This window comes from Trachypithecus francoisi, unplaced genomic scaffold (assembly GCF_009764315.1).
Source record: "Trachypithecus francoisi isolate TF-2019V2 unplaced genomic scaffold, Tfra_2.0 Lachesis_group7, whole genome shotgun sequence".
Classification (NCBI taxonomy): Eukaryota; Metazoa; Chordata; class Mammalia; order Primates; family Cercopithecidae; genus Trachypithecus; species Trachypithecus francoisi.
The window spans coordinates 42,223,710-42,242,716 of record NW_022681472.1 but is presented as its reverse complement, the minus strand read 5'-3'; the positions used below and the strand labels follow the sequence as shown (position 1 = coordinate 42,242,716).

At 38.2% G+C, this 19,007-nt stretch overlaps 1 protein-coding gene across 2 annotated transcripts in view; it reads left to right on the top strand.

Moving 5' to 3' along the window:
• The window catches only part of CNGB3 (cyclic nucleotide gated channel subunit beta 3), a 165,125-nt gene that overhangs the window by 91,852 nt on the left and 54,266 nt on the right, over positions 1–19,007 (top strand). For both annotated transcript variants that reach the window (XM_033202770.1, XM_033202771.1), the window contains one exon: positions 586–708. In XM_033202770.1, coding sequence (XP_033058661.1) covers positions 586–708 — 123 coding nt within the window. The remainder of the gene's footprint in view (positions 1–585; positions 709–19,007) is intronic.

Sequence of the window (19,007 nt, the reverse complement as noted above, 5' to 3'; positions counted from 1 at the left end):
AGATATGGGTATTTTAAGTGAAATAAAAGTATGAAAATCATCAGATTTTAGAATAGTACTAGACTAAGAAAATAGGACTTATTATCTGCTTCTGTCAAAACAAGTACAGAAAAACATACTCTTTTGCAAGTTGACTTTAAACCTTTCTCGTGATCATTCATTCCTAATCTGAATTTCATTCGTTTGTTGTTCTAAATTTCACTTGCACTGAAACCTCTAGTCGCCATTCATCCTAGCGTAAAATCTCATGAGCTTTTCAGAGATACCTAGTAAATCAGCATAGTGTATTTTATGGGACTTAAACTGAAGAGGTGACCCGAGTTGACTCACAACATCTGTAAAAAAAGAGGAAGTTTGTTGTTGTTGTTGTTTGTTTTTTCCCTACACTCTGTCAATCCCAGTCAAGACATTACCATTGGAAAACATGCAAGGGTACCATCACTTTATACTGTACTAATGAGAGTTAACAGTTCACAAATCCAAAGCAAGGGGTTCACTGGAGACTTTAAGGAAATGGAAATGTTAAAATAGACTGTATTCCAGAAACAACATGAATTCTTACTTTCTATCTATTCTCTCTGACAGAGTTATTCGAACAACCGGATACTTGCTGTTTATTCTGCACATTAATGCCTGTGTTTATTACTGGGCTTCAAACTATGAAGGAATTGGCACTACTAGATGGGTGTATGATGGGGAAGGAAACAAGTAAGTTCTAATGTTGAAAGAAACCTTTATTGATTATTTTTAACATTCTGTTTCATTGTATGAATTTATGAGAGCCAGTGTTTTTGAAGCTGTCATAACTCATTCAATGACTGGTAAATATTATTTGGCCATGAAAAAGGATAAAACCAAGTCATTTGCACCAAAATGGATGGGACTGAAGGTCATTATCTTAGTGAAATAAGCCAGATCCGAAATGATAAATATCAAATGTTCTCACATATATGTGGAAGCTAAAAATTTTGATCACATAGAGACAGAGAGTGGAAAGATAACAGAGACTGGGAAGGGTGGGTGGTGGGGAGAGGAGCACATAAAAAGTGGATTTATATACAATAAGAATATATTCAATGTTTGCAACAGAGTAGGGTGACTATAGTTTCAGACCCTGTATTGTATTTGGCTAATAAACAACCTAAACACCCTGACTTGATCACTATGCATTATATACACATAACAAAATTGGACCAGTACCCCATGAATTTGTCCAAATAAAAAAATTTTTAAGCTGAAAAACCTCTTTAGTAAGTCCGTTCGTTTTTAAGTGAAAGAGAATAGAATAGAAAATATCAAAGTCTGTCTGATAGTAAGGGAGTGTGTGTGTGTGTGTGTGTGTGTGTGTGTGTGTGTTTATATCCTGAGTTGGCCTGTGAAATGCATTTTTTACTCTGGATCATGATCAAAAAAGTTTGAAAGCCTCTACATCAGACAACTGAGCAGTAAGATAACTTTTAATAACTCCAATGCTGATTGTTAGTAATGAACAATGTTAATTATTTAGAGGGCAGGTGCAGTGGCTAATTAGTTTACCAGTGAAGGGTTTTATGGGTTTATGAGTCAGCTATAACCACTAACTCAATTAAACACTTACAGACTAACGAGGATCATAAATTAAACTTGATAATTAGGTATGCAAGTGTCTCAGAAATAAAAAAAAAGATCATCTGAAAAAATTTAGAGCAATAGAATCAGGACTCGGGAATGGCAACTGGGTTATTTAATAGTGAAATTTCCTTTTGGTAAGATACAAAGATCTGGCATAAAGTTGACTTCACTAACTTTCTGCTCCAGTGAAATGACATTGAACATATAATAAGGCAATGTCCAAACTGGAAAAAAAGCAGATCCCAGCATTACTTTGAAGGGCAACTCACTGCAGCCTTGGGATGGAGAGCAATTATAGGATAGAGCAAAGCGAGGGAAAATAACTTACAAAATTACACACTACCTAGAGTGAGTTGGATGTGCATAAGGGATTATAACAACCAGAACCAATTTTAAAGAATTTAAAGTCAGAAGGACCACTGATTGGGAAACACACATTTACAGATACTCTATTTCCAGAAAATGTACTAAATAAATAATTCCCTTTAGAATGTGAATTATTTACTTTGATATAAACAACTAATTTGTATAAAAATTGACTAAAATGCCAACTATATTAAAACTGCTTCAAAGTGAGTATATAATCCAACATCATTAGATGACTGTGACTGATAACTGTTTTTTTCAAATTAGCAAAATAATATAGGATTGCATAAGAATGCCTTCAAGAAAGTGAAGCTGTTTCTCTTTTTATACCTAGATGCCTCTCTGTGGAGTTTCTAGGGACTATATCTTGTTCCCAGTGTTAAGCTCAGTGTTAAGTATATAATAGTAGAAAATATAGGGGGCGGAGCAAGATGGCCGAGTAGGAACAGCTCCAGTCTCCAACTCCCAGCACGAGTGACACAGAAGACCGGTGATTTCTGCATTTTCAACTGAGGTACTGGGGTCATCTCACTAGGGAGTGCCGGACAATCGGTGCTAGTCAGCTGCTGCAGCCCGACCAGTGAGAGCTGAAGCAGGGCGAGGCATCGCCTCACCTGGGAAGCACAAGGGGGAAGGGAATCCTTTTTCCTAGCCAGGGGAACTGAGACACACAACACCTGGAAAATCGGGTAACTCCCACCCCAATACTGCGCTTTAAGCAAACGGGCACACCAGGAGATTATACCCACACCTGGCCAGGAGGGTCCCACGGCCACGGAGCCTCCCTCATTGCTTGCACAGCAGTCTGCGATGTAACCGCAAGGCAGCAGCGAGGCTGGGGGAGGGGCGCCCGCCATTGCTGAGGCTTAAGTAGGTAAACAAAGCCGCTGGGAAGCTCGAACTGGGTGGAGCTCACAGCAGCTCAAGGAAACCTGCCTGTCTCTGTAGACTCCACCTCTGGGGACAGCCCACAGCTGAGGTCCAATAGGGAAAGCAGCGGGGGCCGGTGCAGAGGCGAACGACTCTGTCTCACAGCGTTGGGGAGAGCCGTGGATCTCCCAACGCGGAGGTTGAGATCCGAGAACGGACAGACTGCCTGCTCAGGTGGGTCCCTGACCCCTGAGTAGCCTAGCTGGGAGACATCCCCCACTAGGGGCAGTCTGACACCCCACACCTCACAGGGTGGAGTCATCCCTGAGAGGAAACTTCCAAAGGAAGAATCAGACAGGTACACTCGCTGTTCAGCAATATTCTATCTTCGGCAACCTCTGCTGCTGATACCCAGGCAAACAGGGTCTGGAGTGGACCTCAAGCAATCTCCAACAGACCAACAGACAGTCCTTCTGACTGTCAGACGGAAAACTATCAAACAGGAAGGACATCTACACCAAAACCCCATCAGTACATCACCGTCATCAAAGACCAGAGACAGATAAAACCACAAAGATGGGGAAGAAGCAGGGCAGAAAAGCTGGAAATTCAAAAAATAAGAGCGCATCTCCCCCTGCAAAGGAGCGCAGCCCATCGCCAGCAACGGATCAAAGCTGGTCAGAGAATGACTTTGACGAGATGAGAGAAGAAGGCTTCAGCCCATCAAACTTCTCAGAGCTAAAGGAGGAATTACGTAGCCAGCGCAAAGAAACTAAAAATCTTGAAAAAAGAGTAGAAGAACGACAGCTAGACTAATTAATGCAGAGAAGATCATAAACGAAATGACAGAGATGAAAACCATGACACGAGAAATACGTGACAAATGCACAAGCTTCAGTAACCGACTCAATCAACTGGAAGAAAGAGTATCAGCGATTGAGGATCAAATGAATGAAATGAAGCGAGAAGAGAAACCAAAAGAAAAAAGAAGAAAAAGAAATGAACAAAGCCTGCAAGAAGTATGGGATTATGTAAAAAGACCAAATCTACGTCTGATTGGGGTGCCTGAAAGTGAGGGGGAAAATGGAACCAAGTTGGAAAACACTCTTCAGGATATCATCCAGGAGAACTTCCCCAACCTAGTAGGGCAGGCCAACATTCAAATTCAGGAAATACAGAGAACGCCACAAAGATACTCCTCCAGAAGAGCAACTCCAAGACACATAATTGCCAGATTCACCAAAGTTGAAATGAAGGAAAAAATCTTAAGGGCAGCCAGAGAGAAAGGTCGGGTTACCCACAAAGGGAAGCCCATCAGACTAACAGCAGATCTCTCGGCAGAAACTCTACAAGCCAGAAGAGAGTGGGGGCCAATATTCAACGTTCTTAAAGAAAAGAATTTTCAACCCAGAATTTCATATCCAGCCAAACTAAGTTTCATCAGTGAAGGAGAAATAAAATCCTTTACAGATAAGCAAATGCTTAGAGATTTTGTCACCACCAGGCCTGCCTTACAAGAGACCCTGAAGGAAGCCCTAAACATGGAAAGGAACAACCGGTACCAGCCATTGCAAAAACATGCCAAAATGTAAAGACCATCGAGGCTAGGAAGAAACTGCATCAACTAATGAGCAAAATAACCAGTTAATATCATAATGACAGGATCAAGTTCACACATAACAATATTAACCTTAAATGTAAATGGACTAAATGCTCCAATTAAAAGACACAGACTGGCAAACTGGATCAAGAGTCAAGACCCATCAGTCTGCTGTATTCAGGAGACCCATCTCACATGCAGAGACATACATAGGCTCAAAATAAAGGGATGGAGGAAGATCTACCAAGCAAATGGAGAACAAAAAAAAGCAGGGGTTGCAATCCTAGTCTCTGATAAAACAGACTTTAAACCATCAAAGATCAAAAGAGACAAAGAAGGCCATTACATAATGGTAAAGGGATCAATTCAACAGGAAGAGCTAACTCTCCTAAATATCTATGCACCCAATACAGGAGCACCCAGATTCATAAAGCAAGTCCTTAGAGACCTACAAAGAGACTTAGACTCCCATACAATAATAATGGGAGATTTCAACACTCCACTGTCATCATTAGACAGATCAACGAGACAGAAAGTTCACAAGGATATCCAGGAATTGAACTCATCTCTGCACCAAGCGGACCTAATAGACATCTATAGAACTCTCCACCCCAAATCAACAGAATATACATTCTTCTCAGCACCACATCGCACTTATTCCAAAATTGACCACATAATTGGAAGTAAAGCACTCCTCAGCAAATGTACAAGAACAGAAATTATAACAAACTGTCTCTCAGACCACAGTGCAATCAAACTAGAACTCAGGACTAAGAAACTCAATCAAAACCGCTCAACTACATGGAAACTGAACAACCTGCTCCTGAATGACTACTGGGTACATAACGAAATGAAAGCAGAAATAAAGATGTTCTTTGAAACCAATGAGAACAAAGATACAACATACCAGAATCTCTGGGACACATTTAAAGCAGTGTGTAGAGGGAAATTTATAGCACTAAATGCCCACAAGAGAAAGCAGGAAAGATCTAAAATTAACACTTAACATCACAATTAAAAGAACTAGAGAGGCAAGAGCAAACACATTCAAAAGCTAGCAGAAGGCAAGAAATAACTAAGATCAGAGCAGAACTGAAGGAGATAGAATCACAAAAAACCCTCCAAAAAATCAATGAATCCAGGAGTTGGTTTTTTGAAAAGATCAACAAAATTGACAGACCGCTAGCAAGACTAATAAAGAAGAAAAGAGAGAGGAATCAAATAGACGCAATAAAAAATGATAAAGGGGATATCACCACCGACCCCACAGAAATACAAACTACCATCAGAGAATACTATAAACACCTCTACGCAAATCAACTAGAAAATCTAGAAGAAATGGATAATTTCCTGGACACTTACACTCTCCCAAGACTGAACCAGGAAGAAGTTGAATCCCTGAATAGACCAATAACAGGCTCTGAAATTGAGGCAACAATTAATAGCCTACCCACGAAAAAAAGTCCAGGACCAGATGGATTCACAGCTGAATTCTACCAGAGGTATAAGGAGGAGCTGGTACCATTCCTTCTGAAACTATTCCAATCAATAGAAAAAGAGGGAATCCTCCCTAACTCATTTTATGAGGCCAACATCATCCTGATACCAAAGCCTGGCAGAGACACAACAAAAAAACAAAATTTTAGACCAATATCCCTGATGAATATCGATGCAAAAATTCTCAATAAAATACTGGCAAACCGGATTCAGCAGCACATCAAAAGGCTTATCCACCATGATCAAGTGGGCTTCATCCCTGGGATGCAAGGCTGGTTCAACATTCGCAAATCAATAAACGTAATCCAGCATATAAACAGAACCAAAGACAAGAACCACATGATTATCTCAATAGATGCAGAAAAGGCTTTTGACAAAATTCAAGAGCCCTTTATGCTAAAAACGCTCAATAAATTTGGTATTGATGGAACGTACCTCAAAATAATAAGAGCTATTTATGACAAACCCACAGCTAATATCATACTGAATGGGCAAAAACTGGAAAAATTCCCTTTGAAAACTGGCACAAGACAGGGATGCCCTCTCTCACCACTCCTATTCAACATAGTGTTGGAAGTTCTGGCTAGGGCAATCAGGCAAGAGAAAGAAATCAAGGGTATCCAGTTAGGAAAAGAAGAAGTCAAATTGTCCCTGTTTGCAGATGACATGATTGTATATTTAGAAAACCCCATTGTCTCAGCCCAAAATCTGCTTAAGCTGATAAGCAACTTCAGCAAAGTCTCAGGATACAAAATTAATGTGCAAAAATCACAAGCATTCTTATACACCAGTAACAGACAAGCAGAGAGCCAAATCAGGAATAACTTCCATTCACAATTGCTTCAAAGAGAATAAAATACCTAGGAATCCAGCTTACAAGGGATGTAAAGGACCTCTTCAAGGAGAACTACAAACCACCGCTTAGTGAAATCAAAGAGGACACAAACAAATGGAAGAACATACCATGCTCATGGATAGGAAGAATCAATATCGTGAAAATGGCCATACTGCCCAAGGTGATTTATAGATTCAATGCCATCCCCATCAAGCTACCAATGACTTTCTTCACAGAATTGGAAAAAACTGCTTTAAAGTTCATATGGAACCAAAAAAGAGCCCGCATTGCCAAGACAATCCTAGGTCAAAAGGACAAAGCTGGAGGCGTCACGCTACCTGACTTCAAACTATACTACAAGGCTACAGTAACCAAAACAGCATGGTACTGGTACCACAACAGAGATATAGACCAATGGAACAGAACAGAGTCCTCAGAAATAATACCACATATCTACAGCCATCTGATCTTTGACAAACCTGAGAGAAACAAGAAATGGGGTAAGGATTCCCTATTTAATAAATGGTGCTGGGAAAATTGGCTAGCCATAAGTAGAAAGCTGAAACTGGATCCTTTCCTTACCCCTTATACGAAAATTAATTCAAGATGGATTAGAGACTTAAATGTTAGACCTAATACCATAAAAACCCTAGAAGAAAATCTAGGTAGTACCATTCAGGACATAGGCATGGGCAAGGACTTCATGTCTAAAACACCAAAAGCAATGGCAGCAAAAGCCAAAATTGACAAATGGGATCTAATTAAACTAAAGAGCTTTTGCACAGCAAAAGAAACTACCATCAGAGTGAACAGGCAACCTACAGAATGGGAGAAAATTTTTGCAACCTACTCATCTGACAAAGGGCTAATATCCAGAATCTACAAAGAACTCAAACAAATATACAAGAAAAACACAAACAACCCCATCAAAAATTGGGGAAAGGATATGAACAGACATTTCTCAAAAGAAGACATCCATACAGCCAACAGACACATGAAAAAATGCTCGTCATCACTCGCCATAAGAGAAATGCAAATCAAAACCACAATGAGATACCATCTCACACCAGTTAGAATGGCAATCATTAAGAAGTCAGGAAACAGGCCGGGCGCGGTGGCTCAAGCCTGTAATCCCAGCACTTTGGGAGGCCGAAACGGGCGGATCACGAGGTCAGGAGATCGAGACCATCCTGGCTAACACGGTGAAACCCCGTCTCTACTAAAAATACAAAAACCTAGCCGGGCGAGGTGGCGGCGCCTGTAATCCCAGCTACTCAGGAGGCTGAGGCAGGAGAATGGCGTGAACCCGGGAGGCGGAGCTTGCAGTGAGCTGAGATCTGGCCACTGCACTCCAGCCTGGGTGACAGAGCGAGACTCCATCTCAAAAAAAAAAAAAAAAAAAAAAAGAAGTCAGGAAACAATAGATGTTGGAGAGGATGTGGAGAAATAGGAACACTTTTACACTGTTGGTGGGATTGTAAACTAGTTCAACCATTATGGAAAACAGTATGGCGATTCCTCAAGGATCTAGAACTAGATGTACCATATGACCCAGCCATCCCACTACGGGGTATATACCCAAAGGATTAGAAATCATGCTGCTATAAAGACACATGCACACGTATGTTTATTGCGGCACTATTCACAATAGCAAAGACTTGGAATCAACCCAAATGTCCATCTGTGACAGACTGGATTAAGAAAATGTGGCACATATACACCATGGAATACTATGCAGCCATCAAAAAGGATGAGTTTGCGTCCTTTGTAGGGACATGGATGCAGCTGGAAACCATCATTCTTAGCAAACTATCACAAGAACAGAAAACCAAACACCGCATGTTCTCACTCATAGGTGGGAACTGAACAATGACATCACTTGGACTCGGGAAGGGGAACATCACACACTGGGGCCTATCAGGGGGAGGGGGGAGGAGGGAGGGATTGCATTGGGGAGTTATACATGATATAAACGTTATGCACATGTACCCTAGAACTTAAAGTATAATAAAAAAAAAAAAGAAAAAGAAAATGAGTAAATATATTTTGAATAACAGAAAAAAAAAAAAAGAAACTCTACAAGCCAGAAGAGAGTGGGGGTCAATATTCAACATTCTTAAAGAAAAGAATTTTCAACCCAGAATTTCATATCCAGCCAAACTAAGTTTCATCAGTGAAGGAGAAATAAAATCCTTTACAGATCAGCAAATGCTTAGAGATTTTGTCACCACCAGGCGTGCCTTACAAGAGACCCTGAAGGAAGCCCTAAACATGGAAAGGAACAACCGGTACCAGCCATTGCAAAAACATGCCAAAATGTAAAGACCATCGAGGCTAGGAAGAAACTGCATCAACTAACGAGCAAAATAACCAGTTAATATCATAATGGCAGGATCAAGTTCACACATAACAATATTAACCTTAAATGTTAATAGACTAAATGCTCCAATTAAAAGACGCAGACTGGCAAACTGGAGAAAGAGTCAAGAACCATCAGTCTGCTGTATTCAGGAGACCCATCTCACATGCAGAGACATACATAGGCTCAAAATAAAGGGATGGAGGAAGATCTACCAAGCAAATGGAGAACAAAAAAAAGCAGAGGTTGCAATCCTAGTCTCTGATAAAATAGACTTTAAACCGTCAAAGATCAAAAGAGACAAAGAAGGCCATTACATAATGGTAAAGGGATCAATTCAACAGGAAGAGCTAACAATCCTAAATATATATGCACCCAATACAGGAGCACCCAGATTCATAAAGCAAGTCCTTAGAGACTTACAAAGAGACTTAGATTCCCATACAATAATGATGGGAGACTTCAACACTCCACTGTCAACATTAGACAGATCAACGAGACAGAAAGTTCACAAGGATATTCAGGAACTGAACGCATCTCTGCACCAAGCGGACCTAATAGACATCTATAGAACTCTCCACCCCAAATCAACAGAATATACATTCTTCTCAGCACCACATTGCACTCATTCCAAATTGACCACAAATTGGAAGTAAAGCACTCCTCAGCAAATGTACAAGAACAGAAATTATAACAAACTGTCTCTCAGACCACAGTGCAATCAAACTAGAACTCAGGACTAAGAAACTCAATCAAAACCGCTCAAGTCCATGGAAACTGAACAACCTGCTCCTGAATGAATACTGGGTACATAACGAAATGAAGGCAGAAATAAAGATGTTCTTTGAAACCAGTGAGAACAAAGATACAACATACCAGAATCTCTGGGACACATTTAAAGCAGTGTATAGAGGGAAATTTATAGCACTAAATGCCCACAAGAGAAAGCTGGAAAGATCTAAAATGGACACTCTAACATCACAATTAAAAGAACTGGAGAAGCAAGAGCAAACACATTCAAAAGCTAGCAGAAGGCAAGAAATACCTAAGATCAGAGAAGAACTGAAGGAGATAGAGACACAGAACACCCTCCAAAAAATCAATGAATCCAGGAGTTGGTTTTTTGAAAAAATCAACAAAATTGACAGACCACTAGCAAGACTAATAAAGAAGAAAATAGAGAAGAATCAAATAGATGCAATAAAAAATGATAAAGGGGATATCACCACTGACCCCACAGAAATACAAACTACCATCAGAGAATACTATAAACACCTCTACGCAAATCAACTAGAAAATCTAGAAGAAATGGATAATTTCCTGAACACTTACACTCTTCCAAGACTAAACCAGGAAGAAGTTGAATCCCTGAATAGACCAATAGCAGGCTCTGAAATTGAGGCAATAATTAATAACCTACCAACCAAAAAAAGTCCAGGACCAGATGGATTCACAACTGAATTCTACCAGAGGTACAAGGAGGAGCTGGTACCATTCCTTCTGAAACTATTCCAATCAACAGAAAAAGAGGGAATCCTCCCTAACTCATTTTATGAGGCCAACATCATCCTGATACCAAAGCCTGGCAGAGACACAACAAAAAAACAAAATTTTAGACCAATATCCCTGATGAACATCGATGCAAAAATCCTCAATAAAATACTGGCAAATCGGATTCAGCAGCACATCAAAAAGCTTATCCACCATGATCAAGTGGGCTTCATCCCTGGGATGCAAGGCTGGTTCAACATTCGCAAATCAATAAACGTAATCCAGCATATAAACAGAACCAAAGACAAGAACCACATGATTATCTCAATAGATGCAGAAAAAGCTTTTGACAAAATTCAACAGCCCTTCATGCTAAAAACGCTCAATAAATTCGGTATTGATGGAATGTACCTAAAAATAATAAGAGCTATTTATGACAAACCCACAGCTAATATCATACTGAATGGGCAAAAACTGGAAAAATTCCCTTTGAAAACTGGCACAAGACAGGGATGCCCTCTCTCACCACTCCTATTCAACATAGCGTTGGACGTTCTGGCTAGGGCAATCAGGCAAGAGAAAGAAATCAAGGGTATCCAGTTAGGAAAAGAAGAAGTCAAATTGTCCCTGTTTGCAGATAACATGATTGTATATTTAGAAAACCCCATTGTCTCAGCCCAAAATCTCCTTAAGCTGATAAGCAACTTCAGCAAAGTCTCAGGATACAAAATTAATGTGCAAAAATCACAAGCATTCTTATACACCAGTAACAGACACACAGAGAGGCAAATCATGAATGAACTTCCATTCACAATTGCTTCAAAGAGAATAAAATACCTAGGAATCCAACTTACAAGGGATTTAAAGGACCTCTTCAAGGAGAACTACAAACCACTGCTCAGTGAAATCAAAGAGGACACAAACAAATGGAAGAACATACCATGCTCATGGATAGGAAGAATCAATATTCGTGAAAATGGCCATACTGCCCAAGGTCATTTATAGATTCAATGCCATCCCCATCAAGCTACCAATGAGTTCCTTCACAGGATTGGAAAAAACTGCTTTAAAGTTCTTATGGAACCAAAAAAGAGCCCGCATTGCCAAGATAATCCTAAGTCAAAAGGACAAAGCTGGAGGCATCATGTTACCTGACTTCAAACTATACTACAAGGCTACAGTAACCAAAACAGCATGGTACTGTTAACAAAACAGATATAGACCAATGGAACAGAACAGAGTCCTCAGAAATAATACCACACATCTACAGCCATCTGATCTTTGACAAACCTGAGAGAAACAAGAAATGGGAAAGAATTCCCTATTTAATAAATGGTGCTGGGAAAATTGGCTAGCCATAACTAGAAAGCTGAAACTGGATCCTTTCCTTACTCCTTATACGACAATTAATTCAAGATGGATTAGAGACTTAAATGTCAGACCTAATACCATAAAAACCCTAGAAGAAAACCGAGGTAGTACCATTCAGGACATAGGCATGGGCAAGGACTTCATGTCTAAAACACCAAAAGCAACAGCAGCAAAAGCCAAAATTGACAAATGGGATCTAATTAAACTAAAGAGCTTCTGCACAGCAAAAGAAACTACCATCAGAGTGAACAGGCAACCTACAGAATGGGAGAAAATTTTTGCAATCTACCCATCTGACAAAGGGCTAATATCCAGAACCTACAAAGAACTCACACAAATTTACAAGAAAAAAACAAACAACCCCATCAAAAAGTGGGGAAAGGATATGAACAGACATTTCTCAAAAGAAGACATTCATACAGCCAACAGACACATGAAAAAATGCTCATCATCACTCGCCATCAGAGAAATGCAAATCAAAACCACAATGAGATACCATCTCACACCAGTTAGAATGGCAATCATTAAAAAGTCAGGAAACCACAGGTGTTGGAGAGGATGTGGAGAAATAGGAACACTTTTACACTGTTGGTGGGATTGTAAACTAGTTCAACCATTATGGTAAACAGTATGGCAATTCCTCAAGGATCTAGAACTAGATGTACCATATGACCCAGCCATCCCATTACTGGGTATATACCCAAAGGATTAGAAATCATGCTGCTATAAAGACACATGCACACGTATGTTTATTGCGGCACTATTCACAATAGCAAAGACTTGAAATCAACCCAAATGTCCATCTGTGACAGACTGGATTAAGAAAATGTGGCACATATATACCATGGAATATTATGCAGCCATAAAAAAGGATGAGTTTGCGTCCTTTGTAGGGACATGGATGCAGCTGGAAACCATCATTCTTAGCAAACTATCACAAGAACAGAAAACCAAACACCGCATGTTCTCACTCATAGGTGGGAACTGAACAATGACATCACTTGGACTCAGGAAGGGGAACATCACACACTGGGGCCTATCATGGGGAGGAGGGAGAGGGGAGGGATTGTATTGGGAGTTATACCTGATATAAATGACGAATTGATGGGTGCTGACGAGTTGATGGGTGCAGCACACCAACATGGCACAAGTATACATATGTAACAAACCTGCACATTATGCACACGTACTCTAGAACTTAAAGTATAATAAAAAAAAAATAAATAATAAAAAATAAAAAAATAAAAAAAGTAAATTGGAGTTAAAAAAAAAAAAGAAAATATATTAGGTATATGAAGGCAGACAGAGAGAGGGAGAGTAAGGAAAAAAGAAAGGAATGGGCAAATCTGCATTGTGACAAGAAGAAAGAAATCTCAGCTTCAGCCCATAAGAAACTTCAACTGTGCTAGTGTTTTAGATTTCTAATTCCAGCTACATTATAAACCAGATAGCCAAAATGCTCTCTCTAAAATACAAGATAAATTACTTGTTGTAATTTTTTTGTTACTTATTATAATTATTTATTATAATTTTCTAGATGAATACAATTACAACAGTTTTCAATGATTGCTGTGTTCCCTAGAAAGTAAGAAGTATCTCCAAAGGCCAAAACACAAATATATGTACCAAACCTGGAGTACAGTAGGAAATGAGTGTGAGTAACCACTAAAGAACAGAAATAGAGAGAATAACTTCTAAATCAGTAAGGGGAAAAAAAGAATAAGGAAATTTAAACAAACCAATCCAAAAAAAGACATAAAGATGAGGAGTGGCAGTTTTGGGGAGAAGTATAGGAAAGGCAGGACAATAAAAGACACAACATAAGATAATAAGGACAATTTAAAATAGATCAGTATATTACCAGAAAGGGGTCCTGATCCAGACCCCAAGAGAGGGTTCTTGGACCTTGTGCAAGAAAGAATTTGGGGCAAGTCCATGGAATAAAGTGAAAGCAAATTTATTAAGAAAGTAAAGAAATAAAAAAATAACTACTGCATAGGCAGAGGAGTGGCATGGACTGCTTGACTAAGAACACCCATAATTATTTCTTGATTATATGCTAAACAAGAAGTGGATTATTCATGAGTTTTCAGGGAAAGGGCTAGGCAATTCCCAGAATTGAAGGTTCTTCTCCTTTTCAGACTATATAGGGAAACTTCTGGACTTTGCCATGGCATTTGCAAACTGTCATGGTACTGGTGGGAGTGTCTTTTAGCATGCTAATGAATTATAATTAGCATATAATGAGCAATGAGGGTGACAAGAGTTCACTTTCATCGCCATCTTGGTTGTGGTGGATTTGGGCCAGCTTCTTTATTGAAACCTAATTTATCAGCAAGGTCTCTGTTACCTGTATCTTGTGCCAACCTCCTATTTCGTCCTGTGACTTAGAATGCTTAACCTCCTGGGAAGGGAGCCCAATAGGTCACAGCCTTATTTTACCCAGCCCCTTTTCAAGATGGAGTCACTCTGGTTCAAATACCTCTGACAAATATGTGCAGTAAATTAATGTGAACTAAACTCACATGCTAATAGAGATCGTCAATTAAAACTAGTCAGAATAAGCTTTAAAGCAAAAGACATTTTAGAGAAAAAGGTCACCATTTAATGATAAAATTTTGATTCACGATTGTCAAAAGACAAAATTACAACAAATTTATTTTAACTATATTAATTGGCTTTTATTTGCGATTCTAGAATCAGGCAACACCTCAATTCTATAAAATAGAATGAATGTTCTGATGAGCTGAGCAAAAGAGGTTGGCTTCATAGGCAGAAAGGGGCTGAAGAAAGCAGAAACAGAACAAAAATGGATTGGTCATTTCAAAGTTACTTTCCTTGTAAAGGTTAAAGTAGAGGGGACTTCCTTACCAAGCTGGATAAAACTGGCTTGTTTGGGGATTTAGCTATCTCTCTTTCTCTCTCTCCTGATTTCTTAGAATGGCAGATAAACAACTTAGTTTCACTTTGGTGACATAGAACTTCAGCATGAGTCATTCCATTTGGGTTTGGTCTGTTTGGCCTAGTGCAGGAGTTTAGTCCAAACCAGTGGCCTCCTATAAATTTTATTTACTACCATCAAGATGTTCCAATTCTAAATGTGTATGCATCCAATAAAATACTTACAATCTTCAAAGAAAATCATAAAGCAAAAATTGATAGAAGGAGGAGAAATTGGCCAATATATCATCAAAGTGTGAGACACCAAACATAACTATTGACAGGTCAAGTAACCAAAAACAATAAACATATAAAAGATTTGATAACTCAAATAACAAGCTTGATTTCATGGGTACAAATAGAATCTTGCACCCAAGGATTAGAAACTGCCCATTTTTCTTAATCACTCATAGAAAAACTACTAAAAGTGATCATTTTCTAGGCCCAAAACTAGTTTCAATAAATTCCACAGCCTTGTTATCACACAACTCACATTCTCTGACTGTAAATATTAATCCATCAAGTCTGCTCTGCTCATTTAGACTGAAGCATTCTCACTCAAAACCAAAGCTCCAGCAATCCTACTACCAACCGTCAGGGACACAGGTTGCCACCTTTGCAATGAAAATGCTCTTAAAAGTAGTTTCTTTACTTATCTTTTTAGATAATTTGCATATGTCAGTTATTCATATACTTATCCTAACAGTTTTTTTAACATGAACTTTTCCTTCTATTGCTTCATATTACCCTTTGATCTTGTAAGCCAAGTTTTTGCAATAATTACCTAAAGTATTTTTTTAACTTAACCCTTGTGATGGTCCTGGTGACCTATAAATTGAAGGTTGCTTATTAGGCCTTTGGATTTGCAAATTTTGCCCTAGTTAGAATTACGCAGCAGACTGTGGGGCATAAATGGAACACTGTGAACATTTAAAATAAGTCAAGTTTAGTATTATTCCATTAATTCTCATCAGAACAGCAATTTCTATTCATTTCAATAGAAGTTTTTATTTTTATTTATATTGAGCGAATGACATCCTTCTTTAAACTGTAAGATCTGACAAAGAATGCAAATGTTTAGTTCAAAAGGAGAACACAAGTGAGTACCTATGGTTATGTGATACTTAAAAATGTTCCCAGTGTACTTTTGTCCACATATATCCCAATTTTATTTATTTTCTGACATAAATTTTCCAATGCGCACAAATTTTTTGAACAAATCCATGGTCCCAATCCCTAATGTATCTTTTCCTTGAAAATGTTTAGAGTTCTTCAGGGAGAAGGAAAATGACATAGATCAGAAACTCAGGTCTACACAAAGTAAGGAAGGACATTTAAAAAGGCATAAATGAAAGTAAAATATTTTGTCATTCTTTTTCCTTTTTTTTTTTTTGAGATGGAGTTTCGCTGTTGTCACCCAGGCTGGAGTGCAATGGTACAATCTCGACTCACTGCAACCTCTGCCTCCTGGGTTCAAGTGATTCTCCTGCTTCAGTCTCTTGAGTAGCTGGGATTACAGGCACCCACCACCATACCCAGCTAATTTTTGTATTTTTAGTAGATACGGGGTTTCACCATGTTGGCCAGACTGGTCTTGAACTCCCAAGCTCAGGTGATCCACCCACCTCAGCCTACCAAAGTGCTGGGATTAAGGCGTGAGCCGCCATGCCCGGCCTCATTAGTGCTTTAACTGTATATTCAAAACAAAACATAACTCTAAACAAATACTGAACTCAAGTTAACATATTTATTCTAAAGTACTGTTTTTAGGAGAAAGTTTCTGGCTGCCTAGAAATTATTTTGAAATACATCCAAAAAATAAGAAGATTTTATTGATAAATAAGTGGAAGAATATGTGACGAAGCAGGCATAGTAAAACGTTAATGGTAGAATCTAGGTAGTGGGCATATGAGTGTTGACTGTAAAATGAGTGTTCACTGTAAAAATCTTTTAATTTTTCTGTTTGTTTAAAGTGTTTCATAATAAAATATTGGGGGAAATTACATGTCATGTTTGTTTCACATAGGAAGACTTTCTATTTTCATACTAAATATTTTTTATGGCTGTATGTCAAATTCTGCCTTACTGCTTTAACTTGAAATATGCCTAAGTATATGTATATATATATATATATCAGTGTTATATAGTTGATGCATTATGTAGTTAATAGTTAGATAGTTCATGTATTAATCCAGCCAGATAGAATCTCTTTGAAAAGATCTATCTGACTGGGATGTACATATTAGAGACTGACGCACTTGACTAATTAAGCTAATCTTAGGAAATCAATAAGATGCCATCTAATTAAATTACAAATCTTACCTTTGGTTATGCATGTCTAGGTGTAAGATGTAACTGAGAAAAGAATCCTAAAATAAATCTCAAAGCATCAGGGCAGAAAACTTCCAATTAACATAGCAGACTATTTAATATACAAAAAAATTAGTTCAAGCCAAACCCTTGAGATTTGGAAAATCCATGCCAAAATTTCACACTTGATTGTTATTTTTTAACATCATAAAAAAGAAAATGGGAGAAAGTAATTCTTATGTTTGTTCCTGTTAAAGTAGGACAAACTTTTGAGTGACTTTGGAAGGGACAGTAATCCCAACACTTATCATGGAATTGACCATGTTGGGAGAGAATCTTGTTTCTCTTCACTCTTGGGTAATGTCAGGTTTAATAAATTTCCTTAATTTAAAGAGACCCACAGGTCCAAAACCTGTGACCAAAATAAATCAGGTAATAGGAAATTATAAATTGGAATTTGAAAAGTTAAAATGCAATCCATAAAATTAATTCCATACTTCTTCAAGGTGGTTCTCTTTGACATCAAGTTCACTATAATATTAGTAAGTCCAAGGAAGCCTGCTAGAAAAAAATTATACAGTGGTAACATTTTTATTCTCTTGGCATAGCGATTTTCAAGCACTACCAAAGAGTTAATTATTTTTTCTGTTCCTGTAATAAGGAACTAGGTTAAAAAAAAAAAAAAAGAGTCCTATGTCCTTCAAAAGGTATTGAATTTCAAAATGAGTGATTTCTTTCTAGATCTGTTTTTGTTTGAATATTAACTTCAACTGCAATTTGTTTCTTCCTTTGTAAACCTCAACTTCTTACTATTTGAAGATCTTAAAATCTCAAAGTATTTTTACAAGAAAAGACCACCGTTGTTCCAAGATTAATGCCCAGTTACCCAAAGTGCTAATGTGGCATACCTAGATAAGAAATAAAAGCTTGACTAGGGCAGGATTCTGTGAAAAGTACACCTTTTCTGTGTCTGTACAAGATGCTGAAATAGCTAGTTGGAACACACGAAACCTAAATGTCCCTCTATAACAAAACCTGGAGACATTCTTTATATAAATGACCTAAACGGATTCACTGGAAATGCCTGATACAGACCACATAGGAGATATGTAGAATTACCAAATAGTATGTCTAGCTGCCAAGAATTCTGAAATATATATACAGATGTCTTCAACTTCTGATGGGGTTATATCACAATAAGCCTATCGGGAAAATATTGTAAGCCAAAAATGCAATTAATACACCTAACCTACCAAACATCATAGCTTAGCCTAGCCTAACTTAAATGTGCTCAGAACACTTACGTTAGTCTACAGTTTGGCAAAATCATCTAATACAAAGCCTAGTTTCTAATAAATTATTGAATATCTCATAATTTATTGAACACCATACTAAAAGTGAAAAACAGAATGGTTGTATGAGTATTCAAAGTATGGTTTCTACTGAATGGATATTGCTTTTATGCCATCATAAAATCAAACCATAGTAGGTTAAGGACTCCCTGGCTAGCTAAGTGAACGTTATACATTCTTTACTAATCTTTATCATATTCTTTTCTCGTCCTCTTCCTATCTGGTCTGTAATGACCCCAGCCTCTTCATTTGCAATTGTTCAAGTACAGAATTTTTATCAAGTACATTTCTGAGCATACTTGATTTTCTTCAATACCAAATTTCTAGTTCAGTTGCCCATTACAATCAACAGTAATTTCCCTATTAAGATGGATCTCAGCTCTCCTCTGTCTCTGCCATGGTTTA